General features: G+C 41.1%; 1 protein-coding gene across 1 annotated transcript in view; it reads left to right on the top strand.

Moving 5' to 3' along the window:
* LOC146286773 (pleckstrin homology domain-containing family G member 3) overlaps nucleotides 1-16,674 on the top strand; it is a 44,801-nt gene that overhangs the window by 9,868 nt on the left and 18,259 nt on the right. Inside the window, exons 3-4 of the mRNA XM_084700225.1 lie at nucleotides 12,697-12,759; nucleotides 15,018-15,511. Of these exons, the coding sequence (XP_084556351.1) occupies nucleotides 12,697-12,759; nucleotides 15,018-15,511 (557 nt within the window). The remainder of the gene's footprint in view (nucleotides 1-12,696; nucleotides 12,760-15,017; nucleotides 15,512-16,674) is intronic.

Below are 16,674 nucleotides of genomic sequence, written 5' to 3' on the forward strand. Positions count from 1 at the left end.
TGCCATCTGCCTGAAATGATGTTCGTCTGGCTGGGGAGGGAGCATAGAGAAACAATGATTGCCGAAGGTGCAGATGGATCTCATACTTTCCAGTCCACATGAGAAGGAATGACTACAATGCATGCTTGTCCACAGAAATAATTATTCTCCATAACCTTTTGAAGAATAACACTGCAAAAATGTGGCTGCTATAGCAGAGGTGTAGTTCTCCTTGTGGCAACATCATGGAATTTGATGACCTCACTAAATGTCTGTCGAGACACCTGAGTCTGAAGAGATTTCTGGGTAATGTCTACCTTGGCAGACGTTGCCGCTTACAAGCCCATAATGGTCATATGGTACATGCCTGCATGAATTTGGCAAGCATCCTTAGGACGGGTTGGGTATAACAGTGCCTCGATTGTTGTAGATTGTGTGGTGTCTGTGCACTGTGTAGCTCTATTCTTCTCTCTTGCTGGTGCTGTGTGGTAGTGTAGGGAACCAGCCTCAATCATTAGTCACATAAATCCTTTTCCAGAGTCTGATTCACGTACAATGGTGCCCTTTCTTGCTTCGAACCCTGTACTATAAAAACTTGGTTAGATTTAAACATTATAATGGCATAGAGATTGCTTCACAAGGATTGAATGTACTTTATTGTAACAGTTGTCACCTCATTGGCTTAAAGTTTGAGACGTGATTTTGTGTTTCCTGGGTCGAGACAGGCCCTTAGCTGCTGAACGGTAATCCTGTGTGGCGGCCAATCCCATGTTTTAAAAGTTTGGTGAAAAATGTTTTAACAGATGTGGCAAATGTTTTACCTGGTTCTCGTGTTTTATCACCTAACCTCATTATGCCTTTCCTCCTGGCTGTCAGTTTCCTTAGTGTGTCTGAACATAGAGAAGGAGCACTGCTTAGCTCCTCTCCAGATTTCAAAGCAGGTCGGTTCAGGTTGTCCAAACACTGCGTTCACAATTGTCACCCCAATTCTGAGTTTAGTGGAAATTTGTATCATGTTTAAACAGTGTCTTGGTATGTCATATGGCATATTTGATTTCTCTTGGTGACTTACTACTTTCAATAAAGGTCATAACATCATATTTTGATATTGGCTGCAGCATCTGCTGAAAAACTTGGTAGTGAATTGTGTACAGTATTAGGTTGCTCAAAACACAAACTAAGCTCTTAATCTTAAATTAATTGAATTAGTCATATCCAGTACTAAAAATATGGCTGTGGTTTACATTTGTGCATTTAGCAGACACTTTTATCCAAAGCGTCTTCCAAAAGGGAGCTTTACCAAAGTGCATAGGTCACTGATCATAACAACGAGATAGCCCCAAACATTGCGGTTAACCAAAAAATAAAGCATACATTGTGAAAACTAAATAAGTCCCAAAGGGAAGAACCATAAGAGCATATAGTTAAACAAGATACAATTAAACATCATGAACCTCGAAAAAGTGCAAGGGTGTACCTGGTACCTAAAAGCAAGCAACAACAATATATTACACAGCAAGTAGGCCTACAATAGTTTTAAGTCAGTTACAACTAACCAACAAGAGCAACAAGTCTCTCGAGTCATTGTGATCCTGGAGGAAACATCAGGTCCAGACAAACATTCCTAAGTGCCGTTTTACTCCCGGAACAAGTGCGTCTTGAGCCTTTTCTTGAAGGTGAGGAGACAGTCAGTGTCTCTGATGGAGGTGGGGAGTTGATTCCACTTTTGGGGTGCCAGACAGGAGAAGAGCTTGTGTTGGGACTGGGCGCTCTTGAGCGGTGGGACCACCAGACGGTTGGCAGAAGATGACCGAAGGTTGCGGGTGGGGGTGTAATGCTGGAGCATAGACCTGATGTAGTTGGGTGCAGTCCCGTTCACCGCTCGGAAGGTCTGTGGTTAAATGTATTCTTTGTTAGGTCCTTGCTATCATGTAGCATTTAACAAAGAGCACATTTCTTTAGAAGACCCTTATCTTAAACCCATCTCTGCATTGTAAAAGCGGTATGGCTCCTTTGGTTTGGATCTTCTTTAGCTACTTGTGGTATGCATCTAAAGCATTGCTGTATGATGCTGGAGTTGTTTACTTCCACAGGAGATTCTTCAGACTGCCAAAACATCCTGTCTACTCCTTTTGGGTTTTATCGGACTTCAAAACCCATCCAAATATCTTGGGCTTTTAGGCCCTAGCCAAATGTCAGAGCCATTGATCGATCTGTGTCATCACTAATGAGCATTGTCGGGAGAAGATGAACACACTGAAGCTCAAGGATGGAAAGGTTTGAAAATGATACACCTATGTTAACAGACTTATGAGTGAAATACCAGTATAAATCTTTCTAAATAGCTCTCACCTGTAGAGTACTGTTTTGCTTGCAGTTTTAACACACTCACAAAACACCAAATGCACAGAGACTTGGAGTTTGCGATTGACAGATCATGTTTTATAGTCCCAGAGTACCAGTCTCTTTTCTCTCATAATAAAAAACAAAACAAATTGTGCTCCCTGTTGATTTAGCGTACAAACACAGGCATCCAAAGTCCACATGTGTTATAGGTGTACAGATGCAAAGCTTCTCCTTTAAACACTAAGCGTTTCTTAGGTTTCATAAACGTCAAGAGCTTAAGATCGAAATTGTCTACAGGTTTAAAATGTCTACTGCGTAATGTTTTCTCAGCAGATTTGGAAAGAGATTAAAAGATCAGCACCTTTTACCTAGAGTGTTTTGGTGACATTCTGCCAGACGTGCAATTTCCACTGAAATTGAGCTGATGAGCTTCTATTATGGTGCAATGGAAAGTAGTGAGAGAGATGCGTAGAATGATGTATTGCAATTGCTGAAGTCAAAAATGGGAAAGTGCCTCAGAACGGGCAAAAGTAAGTTCCATATTCTGATATTAAAATGCAGTGTGGCTTAGAATGGTTGTAGTTAGACTCTCAATTAATATATGTATATATTTTTTTCCGTTTTAAATTGGTTTAATGAGTCAGATTAATCTAGTTTTTTTACACGGTTGAGAATTTTTGAACACAAAAGGCTCGTCCATTTATTTTTGCTGTACTGGTTGCCTGTATACAGTTAATGTTGCTCCCAGTGCGTTGTCTGTGATAGCACAGGATGAGGGCTGGATGCTTTTATCTCATCACGTCACCTGGTTGCTGAGATACTGGAACTCCATTCTGCAGAGGCTTTCTTAGGTTGTGATGGTTATCATAGCAGTAGCCAAGCTGCATTCGATTAAACAACCAGCAGGCATGTTATAAACCTATCTTTACCCACAAATGTGTTCAAGGGGTTGAAGCGCTGTATAGTGTTCTGGAACATTCTTTCAGATTATGGTCAAAACTGTTAAGTACAAGAGAAAGTTTACACTACACAGTGGCAGAAGAAAATTAGGCAGACATTTAACTGCAATGACACATAAAATTCAATATGCATCAATCCTCTGTAATGCACTGAGCATATTTTAACAATGGAAGTTTCTTTGTAGTCCAAGTCCTATGCAATATTTAGGTTTGGCTGCATATTTTATCGGAGACCCAACTCAAATTACAGGTATTAGGTACATGTCCGTTGTAAATATTTGACTCTCGACTGCTGTGGAACATGTGCTTTCAGAAAGGATTACCATCAATATAATTTGAAATAAATCAACCGCAAACTGTAAATGGAAACAGCTTTTTGTCCAAACAGACCTTCTAGCTCTTTGATTCCAGAGTTCAGGTACCCCAAAAGTGTACGCTCTTTCCAAGATTGTTGTAATGCAGACACAACTAAGACATTGTACTGAGTTCATAACTTGACCTGTTTCATACTATACATTTCACTCACTCACGATCCAGCTATTTGGCCAATGCTGTAGGGTCAGAAACCAGTTCGTACACTACTGTTCATTATTGTCCAAGCAGCATTCATTCTCTGTTTATACTGCAGATACTTGTGATGTTATATTTGGTGTTTGTGAAATGATACAAGGGAAAACAAAAGTAAGAACCACACAAATTATTTCATTTGTGTATTTGGGCCACAACAATTCTGTAGGTGTAAAGGCATTACTGTATGTAAGCTTAAGTGAATACTGTGGATTGACTTAGTTTAGTACACATGATGGGTAGTGAAGGAATAAAATTCCTCTTTTGCTTTATTATGTTAAGGAAAGCTTTTAATAGACTTTGGGGGAAGTCCCACTAATTAAGTGTGCTTTTATTCTTATTTAGCTTTTGGCAATATGGTGTATTCCTCAGCTATAACTGCTTTTTAATGGGACCCTTGTGACACATTTTGAGACATTTCCAGGATTCTCGAAAATATCCACTAAATTCTTGGGAAATGTGTGTTCTAAATTGGTGAGGTGAATGTCTTGAACACATAAAAGGCTAGTTTCCATAGAACTCACTCGTGATGCTATGCATGGGTGCCTCACAGGTTCAATGTGTCACATTGTGTCTGGTGTTATGTGGACCCAGAAGTTACTCAGAATGTCACTGTACTTTCAGAAGAAGGCTCCAGGGGGAGTTTGCTTATTGCTGCTTGCTAGCTTCTTATCCTATTACTGTGGGCTGAACTGTACTGTAAGTTACCCTGTCAATCAAAGGTCTCTCTCAAGCCTATGTCTTGGTTCCCAGGTGATATAACGACCGTGAAAAAATCAAGGGCAAAATAATGCTTCACACATAGGTGGGGAAGACTTTTACGGAACAATTCTATATAAAAAGACTAAGTTAAAATACATCTAATACTGAGTCACACATACCTAAAATTATGTACTTGACATTTACCTCAAACACCCAAAGTCTGTAACCATGGGAGCGAGGATTATGACTAAAGTATGACATAGATTCTAAGAGATCACTTATTTTTATGAAATACAAGTAGAATGGATTTTGGAAATGAACAAAATACAAAAAAGGTATTTTTTAAGAGTATTAACATGAATAGTCACCAATCCCATATGAAATTAAATTGTCAACCTAACAACGTAAATATACCAGTTATATCCCCCGTTTCTGATTTGTAACCTTCACTGGGAGGGCACAGAAGGATTGCAGTAAAAAAAACAAAACAAACATATTTATTAAAAAGCGAATTCAAGTTTTTTTATGTAACATCACAAATCCAAGCTCTTGTGCAAATTGTAGCATGATGTAGAAGTATCCTGCAAATATTGAGCTGTTAGCTGCTGCGGCTCTGTGGGGAGGGTGGGTTTCGTGTTGCGGATAGGCGGGGCCAGTCTTCTATCCAACACTAATTGGATAAAAGTTTTTTTCTTCGCCTCCTGTCGGAGCAGCCAGAGTGGTCAGGCAGCGAAGGGAGGCAGGTGTGCTGGTGTGGCTTCACGTACAGGAGACTGTCTGGAACAACAAAGGGATTGCTGTGATGGTGGACAATTTCTTTTGAGAAGAGGGGTGGGATCGTGTTGAGGGACATCAATCAAGATTTCTGAGAGAGCTCTCAGGGTTTCCTTGGACTGTTCAGGTGTTTGTTTCGGGATGAAACAAATCAATTAAGGTACGTTGTGACAATGTCCTACTGTCGAAAAGCTAAATGGTTTTGGCTAACTTGGTCAACAATCTGGTACCAAGATTTATTCCCTTAAAATCATAACCTTTTTTAGATTGGCATCACCTTTTACATTTACAAAAGTCACTGCAGATCTCAATACTGAGATCTGATCATGTACAATGAAGCAGGTGGAAGTTGTTTACCATACAGTATCTGTAGAGATGAATCCTGTCTGATCATTACTTCCTTCCTAACCACAGCCCTTATCCTATGGACTTATCCTTTTGTACTTGTTCTTGAGCCTAAGACTAATATTGGGTTGCATACAGTAATCAGGTTCTGAGACTTTGAGAATGTCAAATTCCCAGAACATTATGTAATGTCTGAGACAACCCATCATAGGATAAGTCCTTGGTATATAGATCAAGGTGAGCACGTAAATGGAATCAATACTCCTCTGTCCATTTGTTTACAGTAATGCAGTTCACAATGCAGCTATTAAGTATTGAACCAGAATGCAAAAAGCTCAGTTATACAGTACCCATTAAGTCAAATCCATATATACTGCTTTAAGAAAGAATACCACAGTGCTTCCAAGTAAAGTAGTCTTAACTGATTTATAATTATTTAAGCTTTGCCCTGGCACTGTATACCGAAGCATTGTAAGGCTGAAGTATAATCGGGTTTACTCTTAGTTACTCAAGTGTAGCTTTATAAGCACGTATTGATCAGATCAATGGAATCTGTAGCAGATATTCACTACTGTATAATTGTTTCAGAGCCAAGCCCATGTACTTTCAGATGAAACCTTTTTAAAGTGAAGCCAAACATCCATTGTAGCCAAGGACCTTTGGTTGAACCAAGAAAAAGTTTCACCCTCCATTAGATTTTTGTGAGTGAAATTGGATCTACTGGTAATCTGTTTTTGTTTTGTCCTCAGGTGTGTGCAGTTACAGGACAAACGGTTCAAGGCACAAAACATCCAATAACGAATTACTTACTTAGCTGTTCCCTTGAGCAACAGAACTCAGTCGGTTTATCTCCTGAATTCAGAGTCACAGTATGTGTTTTAAAAACAACTTGGATAGAATGGGGGTTATAACTTCTTAGTTTTTTTTTCTTTTCTTTGCCAAGAGTTGCTTTAAAATGTGTCATCTCCACTGGTCTGGTTTGTAGGGGACAGGAAAGATTTAGCACGGACACTTTTCTTACCCCTTTGAAATGTCATGCGTTTGGCTTTGATGTAGGCTTTCACTGTCCTTTTATAGTTCTCTCTGTCCCTGCCTTCCTGTATACTATATGTAACTCATATGCTATCACTCAGGTTGAAATGAACCAGGAATACTGGAATGGAGTGTACCCAAGTTAGGAGGCCTTTCTCTAGCAGCACTCAGAAGGTCCTTGAGTCCATTAGGCGCCAGGCAGGCATCAAGGGTGTGTCTTTTGACCTCACAGACCAGCATGGATTACACTAATCTGGCACTCCGGGTCGAATGGAGAATAGGTTTGACGAACTGGGAAGAAGTCCAAGATGTGAGGATGTCCATTTCCAAAAGTCCTCCTTAACTGATCTGTTACTTCTCCACAAGGTGTTCTGCCAGCACCCTAAACTATTTTGACGTGGCTTCTTAAATTAATCTGGCCAGCTTCTAAATGTATTGACACGGTTCATGGTGGTGTTGTTGACACCGATTCTGTGGTGTGCCTAAGTCTCAGTTGGATACGATTTGGAAGCCCTTGTCACATTCTATCAATGGTAAGACTTGTGACAGGATCTGTATCTTTTCAGTTTTGCAACGTTTGTTTACATTTATTACTGTGGTGGTTGTTGTTGTTGTTGTTTTGGGTCAAAATGATGGTGCACATGTAACAAAAGAGCTACTTGTGGTGGCTGTTAACATTTTCATCCTAAAAGCCATCATCCGAACCATTGTGTTCATAGTTGCTTAACCATGTTCTAACTCACATTTTACATAACATCTCCATCATCCTGTCTTTATTGTTTTGTGTGTGACTGGGGTTTCACACAAAACAATTTCCCCAACAATGAAATGCCACTCCAGCAGTATTTTATCTGGTATAGCTGGAGAGGGGAGTTAAGAACAGAGATGAGTATGATTATCAGTCATAATCCCGGAGTTATCAGTGAGTCAGAACGCAAATTACCCAGCTGCCCCAGTGCGTGTGGATTACAACAAATCCACGTCATGGTCATAATTACTGGTCTAGAGGTGGAGATTATGCCCTTTTACATGGACAACAGAGCCCACACACAATGCAGGCAGTCGACCATCAGCTGTACCACTTTTCAATAAAGCCTTTTTTCTGGCTCAATAATTTCAGTGGCTCTTGGGGGTTTCGGTGGCTGGTTTGAAAACTTTGTTGTGTAATTCCTTGAGATGTGAATTTGAGTTCCCTTGTTCAGCACTCTTAATTCCCCATGGTGACCTATATTATGGGCAATTTACGGACTATATGTAAAGCTTGGCCCTGTTGTGGGAGGTATTACCTCCCAAGTTAGGACATGCTTCCTCTAGGCAGTTGCCCAGGGGTTTGAAAAAGGTAGAGAAGGAAGGGGGGGTTTAGCTCATGGCAGACACTCACTTTGCTAAAAAAAACCCTAAGACACTGACCAAGAATGTGTGGAATTAGAATAAGGAGTCAGAAATGAATCTCAACTGGAATCTCAATTGTTCTGCCAGATCCTAGGCCCCATAGATTAATCACATATTTAGAAAGCTCCTTGGACATGAGCAATCAATTAATCAGCCATTAAATCCTCTTCCCCAACCCGCACCCCACCCCCTTGCCCTCCAACCCCATAACAAGCATTGGGGGGAATACAACGATTAAACAAATTGTCTTAACATGTGTTTTTCTTTGCAGAATACTTTTTTCTCAGTTAAATAGTATGGGAGTAGTGAAAAAAGACTCTGGGTTTTCCATGGGAGTCTTAACTCGATGACCCAAACTGATAAAACATCATTTCATCAGCTTATTATTATTCTCAGAGGTGAGTCATATATTGCACATGGATGCAGAGAACAAATGCATAAATCACTCAATTTGAACCAGAACAGTAAACTTCCCAGTTTACTCAGTACCGGCAAGTACATGCCTAAATGTTTCAATAAAGAAGCATCCAGTTTGCTCCCGTTAAGACTATTTCTTGAACACTTGAATCATGGTTAAAGACATGATTTAATAACAATAAGGCATTGCAAGTGAAGCTTCACCTTGAGGCCTCTGGTTGTCAATAAACGTTGATCCATTTGATATTGCTTGTCATCAATTGGATTAGAGAAGCCAGTTCGCTGAATTCAACAAATCATATTTAGACATTTATTGTGAAAGTTTTGCATTACAACAAACTCATTTTGTCCCCAGTTTAGCAATGACTATTATTTTGTTCTTGGTGTGTTGTGCAAGTCAACACCCTCAAGAGAACCCTTGTGTTTCCCCAAACAGACTGTCATGATACTGCTGCCCAAGAGAGTGTCAGGGAAAAACAAGGGGCCTCTAAAGATGGCACAGCTTATTCTTTAGCTAGTTGCTGGTTTATACACTCAGTTGTCAATATCTTGATTTCAGGATAACCCGTACTTTTGACCATTTGGAACGGCTGTTGTACTTTATAGTATGTTCCTTCATGGAGTGCTTTTTCATACCTGCAAGTGTTGACTGGAAATACACGGCACTGACGAGCAGAGTCTTAATTAAAATACCATAGCAAATTCCATCCTGTCACTGAGATAAATTACTTGATCAATTTTTTTTTTTTTTTTTTTTTTTTTTTTTACACAAGTAAAGATGGTGTAAGTCATAAGTAGACCTCCCCTCAGCATACTGTGTAGGTGTGTACAGGATAGACACTGCAATACAAGTGTCTTGTGAGTTACAGGATGTTTTGGTTGTTTGTGCAGGTCGGGTTCACTCTGTGTACCCATCCATCTTTCTTTCAACTTCAACTACAGTCTGTTTAATATTAACCTTGTGACAGGTAAGGGTTTCTTTCGGGTCACCAATGCTGTTTTGAGTATCCGCTTTTTGTGCCCATTTTGGATTTGTTTTGTGATGTAATGGCATTGACGTACTGTAAACTACCTCACAAATGTCATCTAAGGATAATCCTCAGTGCCTTCGCTAGTAAGAGACTGGAATAGCGAGGATTTGGCACAAAAAGCATCGAGAAAATGCTACAATACTTTAGGGGATATGGATTACGCAAACAAATTATGATGAATATGGCTTAATGAACACAGCGAATAGCACTGGATAGCGGATAGTGTTGGCGCATACGTTCACAGCAGGTTCTAGACTGGAATGCCTGTTGAATTAAGGGATGGTTTGTCAACAAGATAACAACATCTTATTGTATGTCTTTTCCATGATTTCTTTATTATTATTAATATTATTATCATTGGTCTATTGACTTACTACCCTTGTGATAACGAGTTTGTGTGAAGTGTGCCCACATGGGTTTGTATTTTGAGATGAAACAGCCACACAGCATGCTGACTGTGACCTTCAGGATCCAGCCAGCCAGCCTTGGCCATGATCATTTTGTACTTTTGTGGGCTGCTAGCTACTTCAAAGACACTCACAGGTCATTTAGAAGCGTTGGACATCAAACCATAAGGCTCTGCAGGAAACGAGCAAAGTTCACGCTATCTGGGGGGGGCCGATTGATGGCCATTACCACAAACATTTTGTAATGGATATCATTGCCATATATTACTTGATGTCCTTTTAATGAATCCCTGCACACAGGGGCTTGTACCATGTGCTTGTCAAACAATATTTTTTATGATGTACATGAGAATGTTTGGCATTGAGTGTTTCCTTGACCATACTGTAACATGACACTTGGCCTAATAGCTATCTACCCAGGTCATTCCTCAAGGCATTGCTCTGTGTGTGTATGCCCCGACATTCCGCAGACACTAGCTGCCATTGTTCTAAAGTAGAGGCACACACTGCCTTCTCTAGGCAACCACTCCTCCCCTTTTTTCCGTGGAGAGGGGGAACGAGGGAGGGGAATAAGGGAGAAACCCTGGTGTAAGCCAGCGCTGGGAGGAGAGATAACGTTTCATGCTGGGCATTCCTGTAATCACTCAAGTACTCTAGACCCCCCCACCCCCCACACACGCACACACCCACACCTCCTTTACTTCTCTTTCTTTCTTCTTCTTCTCTTTATTGTGGTTGACACCTTAACTCCTCCCTAGTTCAGTTGGGCGGGCACGTGTGTGTGTGTGTGTGGTGGAAGTAGAAAACCCAGGTGGCTCATTTGCGTTCCACCTACGGAACTGCCGAGTAGGTTTTCAGGAATATGTCAGACTTGACTGGTGTAGAGCAACCGTAGACTACAACCTGCTTTTATGGCTCTTTGAGGAGTTTGTGATACTTATATTCCGTCACTACAGTGGCCCATGAACTTGGCTGTCTCGTACTGTATGTTTTAGTCTGTGGTATGCTAGACCAGTATGAGCACCGTCGGTCGGACCAAAGACCGATCCTGGGGTATCCACCTTCGAGCGGGTGTGGATGTAGCCACCCTCAGGAGCGTATGGGCAGAGAAGACCCTCCAAAACAGATTAAATCGCAGGTTAACTCAGTGGTTTGGTGAGTCGCCTCTTGGAAGTTTGTCCGGGAAGCCAGAAATATTACTGTTATTATCTGCAATTTTTGTGATTAGCTATTTTTTTTATTAGTTACGGTGCTTGGTAGTGTAAAGGTTTTGATCCTTGAATGTTAATTTGTTAGAGTACAGCTAACATTCTTAAAACATTCTGCAATACTTGAGTGCCAAAATCACTGAATACATAAAACCCTCAGGTGTCATCCTTATCTCATTTTAGCTTTTCGACTGATAACTTTAGCATACATTCTAGAACGGCTTCAAACAAGGAACCATTTAGAAAAATGTTAGTCTTTCTTAAAGGAGCAGATCAATTGAATTATCTTGTGTAAAGTTGTGCTTATTTAGTACAGTGAGCTGTGCATATGAATATTTCTGTTGTCAGCATGGGGACTTTTGTGGATACTTAAACCATCCATGGTATCTACAGCATCTAGTCCAGTGGTTTTAGTTTTCCTGTAAAGATTTCTTGGGTTTGTGTCTGTGTTTCTTTGTGTATTGTAGGAATGTGTGGCATTACCATGACCAGATGTGGTCCCCTTATGTTATTAAGGCACTTCAACTATGTAGCAGGATAGGGTCAATGATTTATTTGTATCATAATAATGTTTTATGGTTGTATTTAGATCAGGGTCCTTTTGAAAAGTCCTGGCAGGACTTTAAAAGTCTGAAAATGTGAGGTTAAAGGACAAGTCTCAATAAGAGACCAACAGTAAATGTAGCTCTGTTTATTTTTACTATGGTCAGCTACCTGACTAGATTTACAGAAGTGAGATCTGTGTTTACTTATGTCCGTGATTTACAAACGAAAGTCCACAATGTCCTTACCACATGCCTATGTCCATGTCTGGATTGAAATTTATGACCGAGTATGCATTCAAAGAGGGCCCTAGTAGAATTTACCGTTAGTTTGGGTTTCAGAGAGAGCTTTCGCGTATGTTGTCATTGTCATTTGAATTGTCTTCTAAAAAGACATTCAAACCACCGCATTCAGAAGTGTTTGTGTCTGTGTGTTCCTGCGTGCACATTTAAAAGACCTTCACTTGAATGTCTTGAGTGCAAATGTTTCTCTCTCTTCTTTGAATACCAGCGTGGTTCCGTGTTGGCAATAATTCAGCCAACGGCTGTGTGGAGGTGAAAGTCCAGGCCAGCCTCTCAGGGGACTGGTTGTCTGGGGACAAAGTTGCAGTTTGAAAATGTTTTCTTTCAAAGCACTCCTTGGGAGAATGCACCGGAAAAGGGGAATTGTCTGGCTCCTGCTGCAAGACCTGACCTTGACCTAGGCTTCAAAAGTCAGCAGGGAACGGCAGAGAAAAGGAAACCCACTGTAAAACCCACTTTACTCCTTGTACACTTTTCTTTCGACCCCCTCACACCATTGTTAAAGAGATTATTAATAAAGTGGTTGCAAAGCTGAAACTTGTTCTGACTTGTCAGTAGTCGGTACCTATTGTTGTTGCTTACCTCTGTGCCATGACTGGCACATTTTGTATTGACCCAAATGAGATAATGAACAAGAAGTTGCATTTTGAACTTAACTCTGTTTCTTTCAATATGTCCATTGTCTTTGCCAGGTGGACATTCAGGCTCAGTCCTTTTCAAATGTGTGGTGAAACCCTCCCAAGACTGGTTAGCCGGTATGTCAGCGTATTTGAAAGTATGCCATGAAACCCACTCAAACTGGATGAGAAATGATGGTACATTCAGATCTTCCAGTTGTTTTCTCCATGCTCTGTATTGCTTCAATCATCTTTCCTCTAACATTGTGATTTGACATGTGGAAGATGCAGTAATACACAACCATGCTTTGGTGATCATGTCAATGGATGATTATTGTGCAATGAACATATAACGTTGTGCCCTTAATATATGTTAATCATTTGTCTTCTGTCATGGGGATGGGTCATATTAGTCCTTACTTACAAAATTTATTAACTCACAATTTAAACAGAACTTGATCTTTATTGGTGTCTAATCATGGCATCAGTGTCTAATCATGAGTCATATCCTGTTTCCTCGTACACTACATGTGGTTTACCATGCTGCTACAACGTCCAACAATTTAATGTCTTGCTCTTGTTGACAGCTGTGGATTACTCTCATGTTTGTGCTTGCAGTTTTTGTGGATGTATGTCCGTCTGTTTGTGGCCTTTCCACAGTATTTAATGAGCTTCGCAGTGTCCAAGCTGAAATGATTCACAGAATGTTGTTGCCAGTTGGAGGCAGATGTGTTTTTTATTTTTTTTTACTTAATAGTTTTTGGAAATGCTTGACCATTACATAGAATAATAGGTCTTTCTCTGACTGTCAGGAAACATTTTTGTTTTATCATTGCATAATCAATTGTATATAATGGTGTTAGGGTATGAGCTCTAATCCTGTGAGGATGGGGTAATTGAAATGTGAATGGCTGGTATTTTGTTTCCAATAACATTTCTGTGGTGATTTGCTTCCTTCCATTTATGAAGCAGATTTGTGTGACCATTTCCTTTATTCAGTAGAAAAGATAGTTACTAGGCAACTACTCAAACAAGGCCAGCCTCAGAACTTTCCTGCTGAAATATCACTTCAGTGAAATCAATTACTTCATTGAATTTTTTGAGCATTTGCACTGTGCAAGAACAAAGCAGAACATAAGTTTTTATTTATTTACGTTGCAAAGGCACATAATGCATGTAAACACCTGCTATAAAGACAATCAAAAGGTAATGCACATTATGTGAATGAAAACACTGCAGCTGCTGATTCAGAGGTTATCTGGTAATGTTTATAGGGCTTAATGAACTTTCCATACATGCCAGTGTTGTAGGCCAATTATTTTGGCACTGTCAAAACACTTTCAATGTGCTGTTCAAAGTTCTAAGCGTATAACGCAGTTAGGGCTGGTATGTGGACTTACAGTAGTTTACTGTAGAAAGACACAGAACCTCGAGACTTGAACACTGTCAGGTAAATGTTAGTAGAGCCTTCTGGTCATCTCGTCAAGTTAGGTGAGCAGATTGACAACATTCCCAAGTCCCGTGGGTTCCAGCAATACTCGGGCATTGACGTGTAAATCTTTTGAGAGTGGAACAGAAGGAAATGATTGGATTTTCCAAAGGATGTGGGGTGTTTAAATTCAGTCTCAGCTAAAGATGACGACACAGAGGGTTCCTTTGTTTAACATCAGGTCCAGGTTCTTGATAGTTCTTAAGTGGACCCAAACCCTCGACGTGTACGTAAAGTGAATAAGTTCATCAAATGTTGGATGATGGTCTTTTTACAGACTTCAACACAGTATTATGTTCCCACACCACAACAGATGGAATATATAAGAACTTTATTTACATTCAGTATTACCAAAGCATGACTTACCAACCCTTCTGAGTAAAATTAACATACAAATATTAAAGGGAATCATGCCTCCGACATATTATTAACACTGTCCAATAATTCCCATCCTGTATGAGCACTACAGTCAACAGATTTGGCCATATCTTCTGATCAGAATTCTAATAGCTGTCCTCAGTATGAATATAGTTGAGGAAAAAGCTAACATTTATTCAGTCAGTAAAACCAATTTGATTTGACTTCTGTGCAGAATGTGATTTAACACTACCACAACCATGACATACTCGGGGAGCAATGAAACGGCTAATCCGCTGCTTTCATGGTCTGTTCTGACTTTCTGTGAGACTTGGCACTATTCCATTATATTGGCCCCAAAGTTCTTTCTCTCACTGATGTGATTTGTTTATATAATTTCAATGACTAAAGTGACTTAATGATCCGAGTGATTGAAAACCCATGAATGTAAAGAGTTCTCAGTGAACAATAGAACAGTCTGAATGAGACTTGAAGGATAGACTCCTACTGAAGTCACCAATCATAATGTTTCTCTCCTTGTCCCCTTCAGAATCCCCCCGCTTGTCCACCGCCTCCATCAGCAGTAATGAGCGGGCACCGTCAACCACGCCCTCCGACTGCCCGGACTTCCCCTCCGCCGGCCAGCGTCCCGTGAGCCTGGTCTCCACGCTCTCCTCGGGGTCCGGCTCATCCAGGGACGACTGCCCCGCTGTCATAGCCCCGGGCGGCGCAGCCCCCCCTACCGGAGAGGACATAGACTTAGACCTGAGTCCCCCTGAAGGTACCAGGAACCAGGGTGAAAAATACCTTGATACAGGGGATCCGACCGGGGAAGCACCAGCCTCTCAGGGTGTCTCTGAGAACAATAATAACATCACCACACCCTCACGAGCGGCCAGTGGTCGTTTCCACCTGAACCCCTTGTCGCCCTTTGCCGCCAAGACCATGGCACCCAACCCACAGCTCACCTACGTCGACCGCGTGGTCATGGAGATCATCGAGACGGAGCGCATGTACGTGAGGGATCTGCGCATGATCGTAGAGGTAAGCGTTAGAATGTTTATAAACAAACAAACAAAAAGGCTTTGTCGACGGGATCAGAGTCTCCATGCAAGTCGGAGGTAAACCTTATACCGACAGCTACTGTTTGTTAAGATATTCCCAGTGGCAGTGGAACAGGATCTAAGCCATGCCGTTCATGGTGTTAGTCTGAGGCGTTCAGGAGCTTCATTCTACTACACACATTTCAGCGGGTCCTGGTCCACGTAGCCCAGCCCTGTCCAAGCCATTCTCCTTTGACCTAATCCAAACCCAGACACAAACATAGCCAAAGAGAGGTCAAAGGTCTGTTCTATAGCTCACAGACAAGCCAGCGAGTGTGTTTTTTAAAAATCTAGAATGGCACAGGAATAAAGTCACTTGCAAGACCAAAGCAACAAGGATGTAAGCAGCATTTTGTCTTGTCCTTAATTTGAACGGCTATTCATAAATTGGATTGAAATCTCTGCCCTAGTGAAGGCCTCACGCTGCGCCGAACCCTGAATCCTACGGCATCTTGAATAACCCTGAAAAAAGCTTCGCCTGAGAGCTGTCATTCACCACTTATGCCGCTAATCCCGTTAGCGTGGTCAGATCAGTTCAGCGCGAGGAGCTTAGCAAAGTCTATTATTTGTATGTGTAAGTGCGTTGTATGTGTTTGTGCTGACTGGGATAAGCCCCATGTCACTGCTTTAGCTGTCAAACTGCATTCGACTGACAGTCATCAAAACCTTTATCAGTGCGTTGAGCGGGCAGATAGGAGCTCATGATTTGGAGGTGCAGCGCTTCTAGCCTAGCAATTCCACTGACTATAATTAACCCTTTAAGACTTAAGATGTCCTTTGCTATGGGATCATCTGGTTATGTAACAATGGGGGTTGACTGTGGAGGATGGTGTTGGTCCTTGAGCCGACAAGCCACTGTCTTTTAAACCAAAGGCAACATGATGCACATCCACAGTCCAGACCAGTGGAAACCTAATGACAAGTTCAAGGTTACCTTTTGACATGTACGGTATTTCTATTACATGTATGATATAACAGTATAACATATCATTCCAACAAACTCCATCATATAATGTGAATGCACACCATGCTGATGTTATGGGGCAACTGTGCAGATGTTCTGCACGGCACCTGCAGCCCTCCATACCTCACACGTCTGCAGAC

The sequence above is a fragment of the Hypomesus nipponensis genome, chromosome 6 (genome assembly GCF_054491055.1).
Source record: "Hypomesus nipponensis isolate SF chromosome 6, ASM5449105v1, whole genome shotgun sequence".
NCBI classification, from domain to species: Eukaryota; Metazoa; Chordata; class Actinopteri; order Osmeriformes; family Osmeridae; genus Hypomesus; species Hypomesus nipponensis.